The following is a 15,787-nucleotide window of genomic DNA, read 5'->3' on the forward strand; positions in this document are numbered from 1 at the left end:
GGATGTATGTGTTTTAATCATTTTGAATGAATTTTTATATAAATAACATCCTGTGAAATTAGTTACTTTGGATGTAAAACATATCTGTGTGTTCATAAGTAGGTGATGCTCCAAATTAGGGAGGGAGACCTATAAAATTACAGGCAGGTTTGTGTGACCTATGTAACAATCGTGAACAAGTTGCAAATACTGGCTCCTGAGACCCCATATATGGTAAAGTTCATAAATCAGGAGTAGTCTTCTGTCGCCAGTATTTGGCACAGTTGTAGTTCGCGATCAAATTTAAGAGATAAAAACAAAATGATGCCTCTGGAAGGCATCAAATCAAAGTTGTTTCGCCTATATATTTTTTTTATAAATCTAAACATTTCACGTGGAAACATTTTACCTTAACATTTTACTACGCCGTTGGTTGAGGACAGTCCCATATTTTGAGTGACCTAGGTTAGTTCTTCAAGTTAGAAGCACATATAAATTACACATTTAGTAAAAACAGGTGTAGGAATGAAAAATGTTCTGTGCTGTGTTGGGTAAAAAAACAGGAAAACGGTTTTTAAGAAACACCAATTTCAAAGTCAAATAGCCCATCACATGAACGATGCGTGACTGATTTGGAGATAGGCTTCACTTTGCAGGCCACATCCGACACGATTGGAAACCGTATGCTATCAGGAACTCTGTACTCAAGATGGTACAGAATTGGATTATCTAAAAGCGTTGTCAGCAAAGATAGGCTATTTGTGGGGGCCTCGAACTTGGACCCTTGTGCCCACTGTTCCTTTCATGTGTCGGGAGCGCGCATGTGAGTAGAACTGCGCGCCTCTCTTCTCACGGTCGACTGCATCAGAATTATTTATTACACGGTAGACCCTTGGTGAAGATGGCGATGTATGCGGCTCTCCGGTGCGTTTCTTCAAACTTTTGCACTTCACTACCACTGTTAACCAGACCCTCTCAGATTTCATCGTGTCAATATTTCTTGAGGGCCAGCTTTCATCGCACGCTGAGCACAACTTCAAGTCTCTCATCAGGTAAAATGTAGACATTGTGACCAAATGTGCAAATGTTACGAATCGCGAAGGGGGCTATTAGCCTACTCATTAACAGGAAAGGGTTGCTGAGATTGAAAAAACAAGTCACATGGGTGAAATGTGCCACTACGAGTCCTGTTATAACTGTTGTTTTTTAAACAGATTCTGATGTTGACCTGAAGTGCGTGTATAGCCAAACTTGTGTTCACAAAAAAAGCAAAGCTGTAGAAGCCTGTTACAAAGTTCCACCATTGGAATGTGGGATGTTGCCAAGCGCTAAGGCTAGCGATGTTACACACGCTCAGTTTAGGTTTAGGCGAGAAAATGACGTTAATCAACGACACTTTATAGGAATGGCCCGTTTTGAATGAATAAATTGCATTCCTGCCTAACTATGAGGGGAAACTGTTCAATGTTTCTCGGTCAGGTGCACCCACTCAGTTTCCAACCTTGCTGAGTAACGTGAATGTCTTAGCTTACTTAAGTAGACATTCCAGAAAATGACAAACTTTGTAAATGATCTGCTCTGAAGGCTATATTTTTCTTTCTAATGTGTTTGCATTGCGGTACAGTAAGAGCCACTTCAGCGACAGCCAAATCGCCATGGTTTCCCTCTCAAGATCATGTGCGTTTGATTATCCTAACGGCCGAAAGCAAGGGTTATTAAACTTAATTAAACACTCGTCGAGTGTCTCGTGTGCGCACAAGGACATAATTAACCCGAAGAGAATAGGTCAGTTTGAATGTAGCTTATGCACAGTTATCTGGTTTTGTTGTGCTATACATCCAATTGCAGTGTTAAGCGGTTTATTTTCTTTTTATTCCCTAACTTGTATGCATGCATTTGAGGACAGGTTTGAAGCTTTGAGTCCATACCGACAAGAGGGAGGCGCGGTGTGCTTCTTTAACATCACTCAACCATGCTTTCAGATCCAGCACAATTCACAATCTGGTTTAAACCTGTATTTTTCTGTATTGTCTAGGCCTAATTCTGCCATTGAAAATTGCTGAGGCATTTAAGTCCTGCCTCGACTGTCTGAAACGTGGAAGATTTAGACTAGTAGAGTAAAATACTTTTTCGCTCGTATCCTGTTCACGGGGACATGTCAAACGATTGCATTTTGTTACAATAGTCTATTTATGACATTAGGATAACCGTTTATGTTATATGCTTCTCTTGTGATGATTAGTCATGAATTGGTTGCACTACGTGTCCACAGATGATGTCAGTGTCAGAATTGTGAGATGGCTTGCACTGCTAGCGTTTCCTCATTGATTATTTGATGGCCAATAATGCTGTGGTCCGTGGGGGAGTTGCCCATTCCATGAGTCCTGTCTCCTCCCTATACTTGAAGTTCGTTGTGCTGCTTTGGACAGCTTTGCACAAGGTCTTGTGTAACGTTTCTTCTATGCGCTGTGGGCTATTGTCTCATGATTTATACTTTCAAGCAGTTCCACAGAAATGAAACATCTGACATGAAACGTTGAAGCAACATACAAAGGAATTATAAGATTATTTAGCTCATTAGCTATTACAGAAAATGAGATCAACATTCATAGCCTGTCAGATATCATTCAAAGAAAATCTATGACAATTTACTGTAAGTGGGATAAATGTTGATTGGCATGCATTAATGCACGATTAACTGTGCTTTCGTTCATGTAGAAGATATTTCAATAAACTACACTTCCCTATTCTGATTCTGCCTCTACAGCCCTCAAATACACAGACAAGCATGAGTGGGTTCGAGTGGAGGGGGGGATCGGAACAGTCGGCATCAGCAGCTATGCTCAGGTACATAGCCTGGCACATGGCAGAAATCAAACTCTAAACGCTAATCTTAAAATTGTTATTGTTATTATTGGCAAATAACTGACTTGTTATCACTGTCTGAACTTTGAATATTTTGTATCAACTATGCTTTCAGGAGGCATTAGGTGATGTTGTTTATTGTGGACTCCCAGAGGTTGGGCAAAAGCTTGAACAAATGGGTAAGAAGATGAAGTATGCTACTGAGGGCCATGATGCATGATGGCTGACATCTCTGTGAAGATAATTTTAAATTGTTCAGCTCTGTTCTGAGGAAACCTAACATAATCCCCGTTGTCTCATAGAGGAGTTCGGGGCGCTGGAAAGTGTAAAGGCTGCTAGTGAGCTGTACTCTCCACTGACTGGGGAGGTGACTGAGATCAACACGGAACTGGCACAAACCCCTGGTCTAGTGAATTCAGCCTGCTTCGAGGGAGGTGAGCATGTTCACCAGCGGCCTACAACAGAGCTCACATGGCTTCATTGCCATTTCAGAAATCTATAATATCTTCATCTTGATTTTGAGGGTTCTCCTGAACCACTTAGAAGCAACCGAGTAATTCTTGTTTTTCCTCCATAGGCTGGTTGATTAAGATGACCATTGACAATCCTGGGGAAGTTGACGATCTGATGGATGAGGATGCATATGGCAAATTTGTAAAGTCACTTGATGCCTAATACTGTGAAGATGCTGCCTTTCTTACTTGACATTAATCATGATCAGAAATTTGCAGAGGATCTTATTCTCATGGGGAAAATACTAATGTTTTACTATTTCCATTTTATTTATTTAGGGGACCAAGCAGAAAAGCTGTTGGAACCTTATTGTTTTTGTTCTGATTTATTCTTCCTATTATTTTTCTCCACTATAAAACGCAATGGGCAGAAAATCTTGACCATAGATTTCAGATTCACGCCTGCTAAATTTTCCTGCCATTTTGAAAAGTGAAAGTAAAACGAACTATTCAGAGGCCATTCATGCGATTGTCAGGAAATTTGGAAATCATCTACAGACAATGCTGACAAAAAGTTATCAAAGGCATTTTGATCCATACGCCTGTTTCAAAGTTCTGCGTCAATCAAATACTGTATGGCCAAGGTCTTTTATTGTAATGGTTCAAACTTAATGAAACTTCATACACATAATCACTACAATATGCTTTGGATACACGCTTGATTTTGTGACATTTCATCCTTTAGGGGATGGTACAACTGACGTATAGCAATATCCTTAGAACCGGTCAAGCTAAAAATCTGAACTTTGGTATACTTATACTTGAAATTTTTTCACACCTTTTGAAGCTGTCAAATCCTTCAACCTTTTGCCACCTGGGGTGCTTTGCAGATGCTGCTTGGACCCGCTTGTGGCTATATTTTTTATTGTGATTGTTATAAAAGTAATCAAACAGTAGTTTCCCTCAAATGTTAACCAAAAACTTACACATAACACTGTAAAATAATGTTTCCAAAGGACTTCAGCCACAGTCCTTTCTCATGAAATAGTTAGAACCAGGTTCATGCGGCTGATCTTTGTAAGCATGTTTTTCATTGTAAACAAAGTGACACAATAAAGCACAACTCTGTGTTCATTCTGTGATTTGTTACACATGTAAACTTGGCCATATCAACAGGGAAATGTAAATGGTTCTTGATGAGAGTCAATCATGTGTATGAATGGAAGGAAGGTCCCTTTCACCAGGATTGTGCAACCATGTACTTTGTACAATACACCTTCATTAGACCAGATAACCTCTTTCACAGTAACCAAGCAGTTTATCTGCATGGTATATTGAGCACTGGACTGCACAGCCATGATAATGTGGTCCACAAGAAACTTCATTCACCAGGAGTGTTTAGGGTTGCATATAAGGAACCTGCACTTTGGGACTGTCACCTGTATTGTATATCTACATGTGATGCATGTGCAGGCAAGAGCAGTTGCCCCTGAGGGTCAGAGTGCAGTGGTGCAGTTTGACACACCTTGACCTTTGCACTCTGATTAAGATAAAGATGCACTATGGGGAGAAAGATAATCAATCATTAATGATGGGGTCAGAGTATAAATAGAGCCAAGGATACAGTAGGAGAGAGTTTATAGTGCCTTTTGAAATAGACTACTGTCCTCACAGTAATGAGTCAGACAAGCATAGAATTCATTAACCCTTCAAACACTCAGGACTATGTTGTGATTTTCAGCACATGCTCTCATCTGATTCTGAATATGTTTTGACTAGATTCTCCCTTACAGAAAAGTTAACATTTGCCTATCAGGATGTTATTCACAGCCTGTGCCATGTTCTACAAGCACTATGGTTGCCTAACATGGCTGATAGTGATGTGTAAACTTGTATGAATAGCAATGTCCTTGTTTTTAAATGGTCTAAATAATGTCATTTCTTACAAACTTCCACAAGACTCGGCCACAACAAGAGGAATAGAACTCCATGCCATGCACATGTGAAATAACTGATACACAGCAGGACATTTCAGGGCCAGAGTTGACAGTTAGGGCCAGAGTTGACAGTTAATAATTAGGTAGTTATTGGATTAAAACAATGAAAATGGACCCTGTAGCAAGATCATCGTATGGCAGCTATGAATCTTACTGAAGTAATGAAATAAAGCTTTGGGGAAGAAAAAAAAATAATTTCAAATCCTGACACAAATAATGAAATAAAGCATCATGAAATAATCATTTCAAATTGTCCAGCCATTTTTAATGCTTATGCAATGTCTAGTAAGCTGAATTTACAAATGTCTATGTCCATCTGTTGTGTTTCCTCTACAATCTTTCTTGTGTACAGTACAATGAACTTATGTATGGTGACTAACAGGGGCGCAGATAGCACTGGGGACGGGGGGGACATGTCCCCCCCAGATTCATAGTGACCCCGATCCGTCCCCACCACTCTCCCTATATAAGGCGACAATCATCAGTTAATAACTCTGCACAGCTGATTAGGCGATGTTAGCGTCCCCCCCAGTTCAAAAATCCCATCTGCACCGCTGGTGACTAACCAGGCATACAATACAAGGTTACATTTACCTTTCAAATGATATAGGGCCTACATTGCATGAAATCAATTATTACAGTAAAATACTTTCATTCACACCAATCAACCCACATTAGTGTCATAATAGATCACATCCCAAGAGGACTTAAGAGACAGCCAATCTCTGTGGAAATAGATGGAACCAATTGACATGTGTAGGCCTACAATGAAGGTTGAGGGGTTTCTATGTCCATTGCTTCCTGATCTCTTGAAAAACAAGACCTCTTCCCTCTGTTTTTCTGACAGTTGACTGATAACTGACCGTTTAGAAGTCCATTTGCAAGGTGCACACTGCCACCTAATGTACCAGCTACTGTGAGTGATACTGTAGGAAGTCATTTCAACCTCATCTAGGAGTCCACCCTCACCATTTTCAGCACAACGTTTGTCAGACCACATCTGATCCAGTCTCCCCATCCAGTTGTGTAACAGATTTTTTGCCATGTTTAAGATCTGTGTCTTAAATTAGTTTTCTCACCCTAGGTCTCTTCTCTTAATATTCAGTAATTGCAGTTGCCAATCATCCCCTGGAACAGTTCCATCTTTTTCTGTGTATTTGTCTCTGAAGATCCATCTGTCCACTATTAGACATTTTTCCCTACCAATCGGAATACTTAACATGATGCATTAGTCTCTGACACAATCTTATCATAATTTCCGTCAGTGCATCTATTTGAATCCATATAGTGAAATGCATTTTTAAAACACATCCTCATTCTAAAGTTATATATTTAAAATGAAACGCCACTTTGAAAAACTACACTGCACTGGTGGTTTGTAATGGACAGTTCACTTAAGCCTATTAATGTACATACTATTGATATACACACAAGAAGAACTACAGTCACAAGGTGATTTGAACTTCCATTAGTGCTCCCCAAATATTCTGGACATTTCTCCCCTTCTCTATGTCAATAATTCATTTGAGAAGATTCGTCACAACAAAAAAATATATATCTTTTTGTTGACAGTAAAAAACGTGCATTTCAATTTCAGGCTAAAACTTCCCAACTTCTCTTCTGACCATGGATATGTTTGCTGATGAGGGGGGTATCTGAAAAGGGGGGTACAATGTGAATCTTACAAGAGTGCAGGTCCAACTGTTATGGAGGATATAGGCCAGGCAAATTAACGCATTTTGGAGCCAAAAATAGAATTAATTGTAAAATAAATTTTTTCAGCATAGATCATTTCTATGAGGTGTCCAGAACAACATACTAAAAGTCCTTAGAAATCCCAGTTGAGGAAATATGTTTAATTCTCATCAATCTGAGATGTGTGCTAATAATGCATGGCATAAATACACCTCAAAAATGTAATTTTTTCCTTTACTCCTATCAAAATAAAACTTTACACAATGAAAGTAACCATGAAAAGTAAACATTTTTGTATTATAAGTTTCTTTGAAAATGAATTTTAATATACAAATGAGCTATACAGTAATCGAATATGCCCAAAATACACCCAAATAGGCTTAATATTTTCCTTTACTCCTACCACAATAAAACTTTACATAGTAAAAGTATACATGAAAAGTAACTTTTTTTGTATTACAAGTTTCTTTTAAAATGAATTTAAATATGCACATGAGCGTCACACTTATTGAATATGTCCTAATTGCATAGGCAGAAACACCATACCCCTGGCAGGTACTACCAAGCCAGGCAGTTTTCAGGTTAGAGGCCAGTCTAAAAGCAGCATTGCCATCTCCCATTGGCAGTAGGATGATTGGATGAAGATTGGGCCGATGTATTTGGCATACATATGAATGGTGTTTCTGCCTACGGACATATTCAATAAGTGTGGAGCTCATGTGCATATTCAAATTAATTTCAAAAGAAACTTGTAATACAAACAAATGTTACTTTTCATGGGTACTTTCATTGTGTAAAGTATCATTTTGATAGGGGTAAAGGAAAAAATTACATTTTTGAGGTGTATTTTTGCCATGCATTATTAGCACACATCTCGGATTGATGAGAATTAAACATATTTCCTCAACTAGGATTTCTTAGGACTTGTATTATGGTGTTCTGGACACCTCATAGAAATGATCTATGCTGAAAAAAAATATTTTACAATTAGTCTGTCGTAAAACGCTATTTTGCCTGGACTAATATTTGAATTATCATATGAGACCCCATAGAAAGAGTGGTGTCTTTTAAGTGTTCAGCTCCATGATGAGACTGACATGAGAAGCCTATTTTGAGAAGATGGAGGGGGGCGAAAGGGGACATATCTCTATAGTTTCCGGCTGGTTATAGCCTGGAGATTAGACTAAGGAGGTGGGAGCCAAACAATTGTTTACACTTAAATGACCACCGAAGTGAGAGATAGCCGATTAGAACCACTGCCCTATTTCCTGAGAAGAACGTCCTGTTACAGGTAAAAATTCCTCTCTACACCGGGGAGAGGCAGCACTGAATCCTTGCAGCATCTTGTCTGCCGGAAACTATAAGAAGACGCTTTAACCAAACGATCTCCATTGGTTGTTACTGCTATATCCCACAATCCATCGCTTTGACACTTCCTTTTCTTTTCGGCCATTTTCCGCCCCGAACGGTATGTGAAATTTACCACAGTCATGTATAACTTTATCTTTAATAATCCTAGGTGTTTATCTTATTTCAGAAATAAATAATAACATTTTATGAAAGTATAGCGTGTCCTATCAACCACTGTGATATTATTTTATGTCTAGCATGCGTGACTGCATTGTATTGTATAGTCTTAAGTTGATCACTAATAGTAGTTCGCTGCGTGTCTGTTCATGCTGCCCAAATTGTTACGGTTTTGCAGTATAACAAACAAATTAATACAGAGCGAAACCATTACAGTGTGATAATTTAGAATTCACCATAACTGAAGATCTTTGTGAACCGACAGAACGGGTCCATCTAGGTAGTCACTGTGTAGCCAGCTAACCTTAGCTTCTCAGTGAATCGGTCAACATGGCCTACTTTGTTGACTCGTGGAAATTGCAGCGTGTCTGTGTACTGGTCCCGTCGGTAATGGCAATGGACGCGACTTGGTTGTAATTACCCACTGAAATACTAAGATTTAAGGTGCTGTTTTGTGTAACTTAGAAAGTTTAGCCGATTGTCAAACCTGGTCCCTCTGCTTTCTTCCATGTGATGTGTGAAACGTGGAGAGGTGAATTTACAAGCTGTAACATTGTAATGCTTTCCTTCTGTGTAGGGTAGTAGGCAATCATGGCCCCCAGTAGGAATGGCATGATCTTGAACCCTCACTTTCATAAAGATTGGCAGAAGAGGGTGCGAACATGGTTCAACCAGCCGGCCAGGAAACAACGCAGGTACGTGTTGGCTAACTAGTTATATTAACTGAGAGAAATGATAAACTTTACAGATTTACTTTGCAGCATTCAGTATCATGTGTCCTGTGTTGACTTCTTTCAGTAGTTGACTGGTCATTTTATTTCATATAATTTAACCTGGAAATAATTCCTAGACATGTATTCAAGTCTGTACAGCTTACCTTTTAAAATGCTGTCAACGTTTCAGTGACTAATTTCTTGTCTTGTATGTAAGAACATTTAATAACGTTGATCATCCATATGTGTGGACAAAGTTAGATTTTTTTTTTTTTGCACACTCGGTTTTATCCTGCAGTCAAGTGATGACAAACTCCGGAATCTCTGTATCACCGTGATGATTCCTTGAACCCTTTTAGCTGATGACTGCCAAAACAAAAAAATGTTGTTACTCATTGTAATTGTGATCATTACAGCATTCAGATATCATGTGTGCTCTGCTTGAAGTTGAGAACGTGCAAATTGTGATTGGCTAGATTAGTTAATGTTCCGTGGAAGCTATTGATGAAAGGTCTTTGTAAAGCCTTTAATGATTCTCCAATACTAAGGTGATTTGGTAAACTGACGACACATTTCTCCTTCAGACATAAGGCTCGTTCTGTGAGGGCTCGCCGCATCGCACCTCGTCCTATTGGTGGACCTCTGCGACCAGCAGTGAAATGTCCAACAGTCAGATACCACAACAAGGTTCGGTCTGGACGGGGTTTCTCCCTGGAGGAGTTGAAGGTATGGACTTGCTTTGTTGACCTGTATGACTTGCTGTCTGTCCCGAGTGTCGTCTTGTGCAGAATTAAACTACTAGCACCCGTTTTGAATGAGCTGTCTTGGCCTAGAATGCAAATGGGTTTAGGTTCAAGGATTTCAGCTAGCTTTTAAAATAATGACACTTAGGTCAGGAGTTGCAGTGTGACTACGTAGTTGTAACTCACTAACAGGTCACTAGTTTAAGTGGCATAAAAACACCGGCTCACTTGTCAGAGTGGTAGTGTTGATGGGGTAATAACTGGGTAGAACCATGTTAGCTGTGATTACTTGACATTGGTTTAAGGGAAGCTTTGGGGTTCAGCCTGGGCCTTTAAGAACTTATTGGAGCTGAACTTTTATGAAAGACAAAAATGATAGAAATTGGTCCAGTTTTGAGTTTGAACACTAAAACCGACAACTGCAGAAGCGGTTACACAACGGAGTCCTCTGAAGTAGGCATGTACATCAAAGTACGCCGTTTTAGCCACTTGAGGGCTCGCTAATGTTTTAAGCATCTGACAAACATGAAAAGGTTCCCTACAGGGAGGCACCCATGTCTGTTTACCTCAATAGCTGTAAAAAAAAAAACTGTAGAAAATGACGGACTGACTACATTCAGTGTTTTACCTGTTACTTCCAGTCTGGCGAAGTACCCCCCTAGTGCTTGTAGTCGATTGACTTATCGTGTGGTGCTGGAGTTGGTACTCAAAGGGAGGCACCTCCCCTCAATAATGGACTACAGGCACTGGATGGGGTAGTGCGTCTGACTGTACAGACAGCGTTCTACAAGTCGTCTTCCAGTCATTTTCTACAGTTTAGATTTACCTTGGTAACTGTAGATATGCAGGTGTATCTCTGTATGCACCCATACCATATTCCCACAGCCTTATAATAGCTCATGAGCCTGGCAGTGATTTAAACAAAACGTTCATAAGATTCTGTTGTGTATATCCGGTTTGTAATTGCCTGACTTGATGCCGGACATATTTCGATCGTTTTTGTCCCTAGTAGGAATTTGGTCCTGGAAATTGATCCAGAAGTTTCCCTTCAACTGCTTTGAAGAAAGTTCTGTGTACATAATGGAACATAGTACAATCCTATGGTGGTTGAACTTAACACATAAACATTGTAATTTGATGGTGAAGCTAAATGGCTACAATGTGAATGTCACTTAATTCATAAAAAGGCACAATTAAGTATTTATATATAAAGGGGGACGAAGAAACAGGCAGTTGCCCAGTTTAGATGCTGCCTATTTGAAAATTGTTTGGTTGAGCTTGTATAAAGTTTATATAGTCCATATAGAGAACTTAAATAAGAAACTACATTTGTTGCTGCAATTCAGTTTTGTAGTCCAGTCTGTACAGGTTTAATACTGTCTGTTTCAGTGACCTATTTCATCTCTAGCATGTAAGAACATTTAATAACTGACAGTCCATATGTGTAAAATTTTCATTTTTTTGCACTCGGGTTTTATCCTGCAGTCAAGTGATGACAAACTCCGGAATCTCTGTATCACCGTGATGATTCCTTGAACCCTTTTAGCTGATGACTGCCTAAAATGTTAAGGGAAATGGAGAAGCTGGTCTTCTGAACATTTTTGTTACCCATTGTAATTGAGGTCGTTCCACATATAATGACATCTATGGTGCATGTCTTGTGCCCCACCCCAGGCTGCTGGCATCAACAAGAAGGTGGCGCGCACCATTGGCATTGCTGTGGACCACCGCCGCCGCAACCGATCCACAGAGTCCCTGCAGCTGAATGTGCAGCGGCTGAAGGAGTACCGCTCCAAGCTCATCCTCTTCCCCAGGAAGGCCTCCGCTCCCAAGAAGGGCGACAGCTCTGTAAGTCACCCAAGCACTTCATCTTCCAGAAGATTGGAGCTTTTTTTCTCTGATTGGGGATTTTATTTAGATATTAATTCTGAAGGAATACACCTGTATTGTAGAATTCCTAGGCATGTATGCCAGTCAAAGTATTTTAAAAGGGACGGCTGTACAACGTTTTAGTGACCTATTTCATCTCTTGCATGTAAAAACATTTAATAACTTTAATACGTGTACAATTTTTATTTTTGCACACTCTTGGTTTTATCCTGCAGTCAAGTGATGACAAACTCCGGAATCTCTGTATCACCGTGATGATTCCTTGAACCCTTTTAGCTGATGACTGCCAAAACAAAAACATTTACTTACTCATTGTAATTGTGATCATTACAGCATTCAGATATCATGTGTGCTGTGCTTGAAGTTGAGAACGAGCAATTTGTGATTGGCCTTGTGTTTCTGACCGTAAGAATATGCTGAAAGTTTGCTCAAACATAAAAGGTTTCTGATCGAAAGGGTAATTTAGAAACGAAATGTATCACACAAATGGTGTGCTACTCAAATATGGCAATACTTGGATTTAGTTGGTGTCAAATATGGATGTGTGGTCTTTCAATCTTCTTTATTGATCTTTCACAGGCTGAGGAATGCAAGATGGCTACTCAGCTTGCTGGACCAGTTATGCCCATTAAGAACGTAAGTATGATTTCCTTTGTTTTGCTCAGTTCGAGCTGCATTTTAATGTCATTGTGTTTTGAGTGCAACGAGATCTTTGCAAAACTCCCTGTGACAAATTACAGCCTGAGGGGTGGAAAACCTAATGTGTATTCTTTAAATGTAGTCTTTCAAGAGGGGATTACTGTACCCTTGATACTCTTGATGATCCTCCTTTTAAATCTGATGACTGGTCTTCTAAGACCACTACTTGTGTTATTGTGCAGCTTTCTAAGTCTTGTATCTCTTGTGCGGTTGTGTTCAGGTGTACAAGAAGGAGAAGGCCCGCGTCATCACAGAGGAGGAGAAGAAGTTCAAGGCTTTCGCCAGCCTGCGTATGGCCCGTGCCAACGCCCGTCTCTTTGGCATCCGTGCCAAGAGGGCCAAGGAGGCCGCCGATCAGGACGTGGAGAAGAAGAAATAAAAACCTTTGTTTGTATGAGACTAAAAATAAAAATATGTCAACAAACCTGGGCTGTTCTGCTTAGTGGGTTTCAATGAAGGGTTGAGTTCAAGGTGAAGAATGTAAACTAACTGACCGACTTAACCAGTAGGTACAAAAACCTAACCTGTTTAATGAGATCACCTTCACAGTTTAAGTCCTCATCTTGGAGCTCCATTGCTACATGTTTGGGTTTTGAACTGCCTACCATAACTAGTTTGGAACAGATTCCCACTTCCCACCTGCTCCTACATGGATAAAAGCTTTTCCAATGACATCCAAGATTTACCATGCACTCTTCAGTGCACAGTTTAAGACTGCTCTTCCTGTGGGAACCTCCAGTGTGCCAAAGTGCTGGAGAAGTGAAACATGTTTGAGTGTTTGTATGGCATAACTAGGCTCATGGGACAGCCACTAAAGACCACCTCAATGGCACTGGAATTCACATTCGGAAAGTTGGCAACACATGAGGTTATCAAATATTGAAAAATAGCCACATGTTTTATTGTTTAAAAAAAAAAAAAAAATGAGAATTTTGTTCATTTTACAAATAAGACAACACGATGCACATATTTGCTCACAGCACACAGTACATGTTCGTGTCACAGTACACAGTGTGTTGCAGTAATTAGGATTACATCAGTTAACTTGCATTGTTTAAAGGAGAACAAAACAAAAAGGACTCCATCCAACCATCAACATCCATGTTATTCTCAAGGAAATTGGTAGAAAATGTTCCATATTTTCCAAAACTCTAGTCTATTCTTTGTTGTGTAACTTATCTTTTCTAAAGCTAAGTAAGAAGTCATTCCCTCAATCATTGTGATGTGGCACAGGGTGTATCTGATTTCCATGAGCGAGCTATACATAGTTTGGCTTCCAGAAAACAAATATTCAGTAGAGACCTAACTTTTTTAGAGGTAGTGAAGTCCTCTGGATAGAGATTCAATAGGCATAATTTAGGACTAACAGGCACTTCCTCACTAATGATTTGGCTAGCAAGGTCCAACACTTTCCTCCAAAAAGAAAGTATCTTTTGACATTCCCACATACAATGAAATAAGGTACCTTTTTGGTCTTTACATTTGAAGCAAGTATCATGTATGTTAGGATTAACATGTTTTATTGTTAAACAGCTTTTATACAGGTGCATCTCAAATTTTTATATTTCTTTTGTAATTTAGTTCAATGAGGGACACCATATATTCTAGAATCATTACACATAAAGTGGAATATTTCAAGCCTTTGTTTTTTTAATCTTGATTACAGTTTACAGTTCATTGAAATCAAAAATCCAGTATCTCAAAATATTAGAATAAAGTGTTTAAAATACAGAAATATCAACCAGAGAAGAGCTCTAATCAGCTAATTAACAATCACTGGGAAGACTGCTGACTTGACAGTTGTCCAGAAGACACTCATTGACACCTTCCATGAGGAGGGTAAGCCACCGAAAGTCATTGCTGAAAGGGCTGACTGTTCGCAGAGTGCTGTATCAAAGCATATTCAATGAAAACCACAATGGAAAGTTGACTGGAAGGGAAAAGTGTGGTAGGAAAAGGTGCACAAGCAACAGGGATGGCCGTAGCCTTGAGAGGATTGTAAAGTAAAGCCAATTCAAGAACTTGGGGGGAGCTTCACAAGGAGTGGACTGAGGCTGGAGTCAGTGCATCAAGAGCCACCACACACAGACGTGTCCAGGAAGTGGGCTACAAGTGTTGTATTCCTAGTGTAAAAGCCCTTCCTGAACCAGAGACACCGTCAGAAGTGTTTTACCTTAGCAAAGGAGAAAAATAACTTGTCAGTTGCTCAGTGGAAAATTAGCTTTTCATTTGGAAATCAAGGTCCCAGAGTCTGGAGGAAGAGTGGAGAGGCACAGAATCCCAATTGCTTGAAGTTTCCACAGTCAGTGATGATTTGGGGTGCCATGTCATCTGCTGGTGTTGGTCCACTGTGTTTGATCAAGTCCAGAGTCAATGCAGCCGTCTACCAAGAGATTTTAGCCAGAGCACTTCATGCTTCTGTCTGCTGACAAGCTTTGTGGAGATGCTGATTTCCTTTTCCAGCAGGACTTGGCACATGCCCACAGTGCCAAAACGACTGGTAACTGGTTTACTGCCCATGGTATTACTGTGCTTGATTGGCCAGCTAACTCACCTGACATAGAGAATCTATGGGGTATTGTCAAGAGGAAAATGAGTACAGTACAATACAGACGAGCTGAAGGCCACTATCAAAACAATCTGTGCTTCCACAAGACCTCAGCCGTGCCACAGGCTGATTGCCTCCCTGTCATGCCGCATTGATGCAGTCATTTTTGCAAATGGATCCCTGACCAAGTATTGAGTGCATAAATTAACATATTTTTTTGTGTTTTATGTTAATTAGCTGAATAAAGCCCTTCTCAGGTCGACATTTCTGTATTGTAAATGTTTTATTCTAATATTTTGAGATACTGGATTTTTGATTTCCATGAGCTGTAAGCTGTAATCATCAAGATTAACAAAAAAAAGCTTGAAACATGCCACTCTATGTCTACTAATTCTAGAATATATGAATGTGTCTTTTTGAATTAAATTATGGGAAAAAATGAACTTTTTCACGATATTCAATTTTTTTTAGATGCACCTGTAAATGTTCAGTTCTGCACTGGGAGTTCAGGATGATGCTTTAATATCTCATTCAGCCTCTTCAGATGCTGTACAGCAGTTCACATGCCTTCCAAAGCCTCTAATGCCCTCTTTGGATGTCTTGATTTTCTCTGGAGATTGGAGAAGTCACAGAGATGGGTGAATCCGTTTTCATCTCTACAGATATAAAGTATTTAAGG

General features: G+C 39.7%; 2 protein-coding genes and 3 non-coding genes across 6 annotated transcripts; all 5 read left to right on the forward strand.

Moving 5' to 3' along the window:
- Positions 1-651: 651 nt before the first annotated feature.
- On the forward strand, positions 652-4,430 carry gcshb (glycine cleavage system protein H (aminomethyl carrier), b). 2 transcript variants are annotated; one of them, XM_012817280.3, is made up of 5 exons: positions 652-1,031; positions 2,747-2,826; positions 2,960-3,023; positions 3,147-3,278; positions 3,422-4,430. In XM_012817280.3, the coding sequence occupies exons 1-5, from the start codon at positions 881-883 to the stop codon at positions 3,517-3,519; spliced, it is 525 nt and encodes a 174-aa protein (XP_012672734.1). In that variant the 5' UTR covers positions 652-880; the 3' UTR covers positions 3,520-4,430. The 2 variants fall into 2 exon arrangements, with proteins under 2 accessions (XP_012672734.1, XP_031425594.1); XM_031569734.2 differs by having other exon boundaries at positions 655-903.
- A 3,907-nt stretch (positions 4,431-8,337) lies between these two features.
- rpl13 (ribosomal protein L13) lies at positions 8,338-12,984 on the forward strand. The gene is made up of 6 exons (XM_012817263.3): positions 8,338-8,456; positions 9,093-9,210; positions 9,813-9,954; positions 11,646-11,819; positions 12,441-12,497; positions 12,781-12,984. Exons 2-6 carry the CDS (start codon positions 9,107-9,109, stop codon positions 12,937-12,939), a joined length of 636 nt encoding a protein of 211 aa, XP_012672717.1. The 5' UTR covers positions 8,338-8,456; positions 9,093-9,106; the 3' UTR covers positions 12,940-12,984.
- Positions 9,532-9,618, forward strand: LOC116220909. The gene has a single exon (XR_004163946.1). It is a non-coding gene; the product is annotated as a small nucleolar RNA MBII-202 (small nucleolar RNA).
- On the forward strand, positions 11,462-11,538 carry LOC116220906. Its single transcript, XR_004163943.1, has one exon. It is a non-coding gene; the product is annotated as a small nucleolar RNA MBII-202 (small nucleolar RNA).
- LOC116220907 lies at positions 12,082-12,163 on the forward strand. Its single transcript, XR_004163944.1, has one exon. It is a non-coding gene; the product is annotated as a small nucleolar RNA MBII-202 (small nucleolar RNA).
- Positions 12,985-15,787: the final 2,803 nt, after the last annotated feature.

The sequence above is a fragment of the Clupea harengus genome, chromosome 6 (assembly GCF_900700415.2).
Source record: "Clupea harengus chromosome 6, Ch_v2.0.2, whole genome shotgun sequence".
Lineage (NCBI taxonomy): Eukaryota > Metazoa > Chordata > Actinopteri > Clupeiformes > Clupeidae > Clupea > Clupea harengus.

What these genes read in the sequence shown, in the direction of transcription:
- rpl13 (XM_012817263.3), top strand. Translation starts at nt 9,107, where the DNA reads ATGGCCCCCAGTAGGAATGGCATGATCTTGAACCCTCACTTTCATAAA. An exon ending in CCGGCCAGGAAACAACGCAG is followed by an intron (nt 9,211 to 9,812) that starts GTACGTGTTGGC and finishes TTTCTCCTTCAG; the next exon opens with ACATAAGGCTCGTTCTGTGA. An exon ending in CAGTTATGCCCATTAAGAAC is followed by an intron (nt 12,498 to 12,780) that starts GTAAGTATGATT and finishes GGTTGTGTTCAG; the next exon opens with GTGTACAAGAAGGAGAAGGC.
- gcshb (XM_012817280.3), top strand. Translation starts at nt 881, where the DNA reads ATGGCGATGTATGCGGCTCTCCGGTGCGTTTCTTCAAACTTTTGCACT. An exon ending in AACTTCAAGTCTCTCATCAG is followed by an intron (nt 1,032 to 2,746) that starts GTAAAATGTAGA and finishes CTGCCTCTACAG; the next exon opens with CCCTCAAATACACAGACAAG. An exon ending in TTCAGCCTGCTTCGAGGGAG is followed by an intron (nt 3,279 to 3,421) that starts GTGAGCATGTTC and finishes TTTCCTCCATAG; the next exon opens with GCTGGTTGATTAAGATGACC.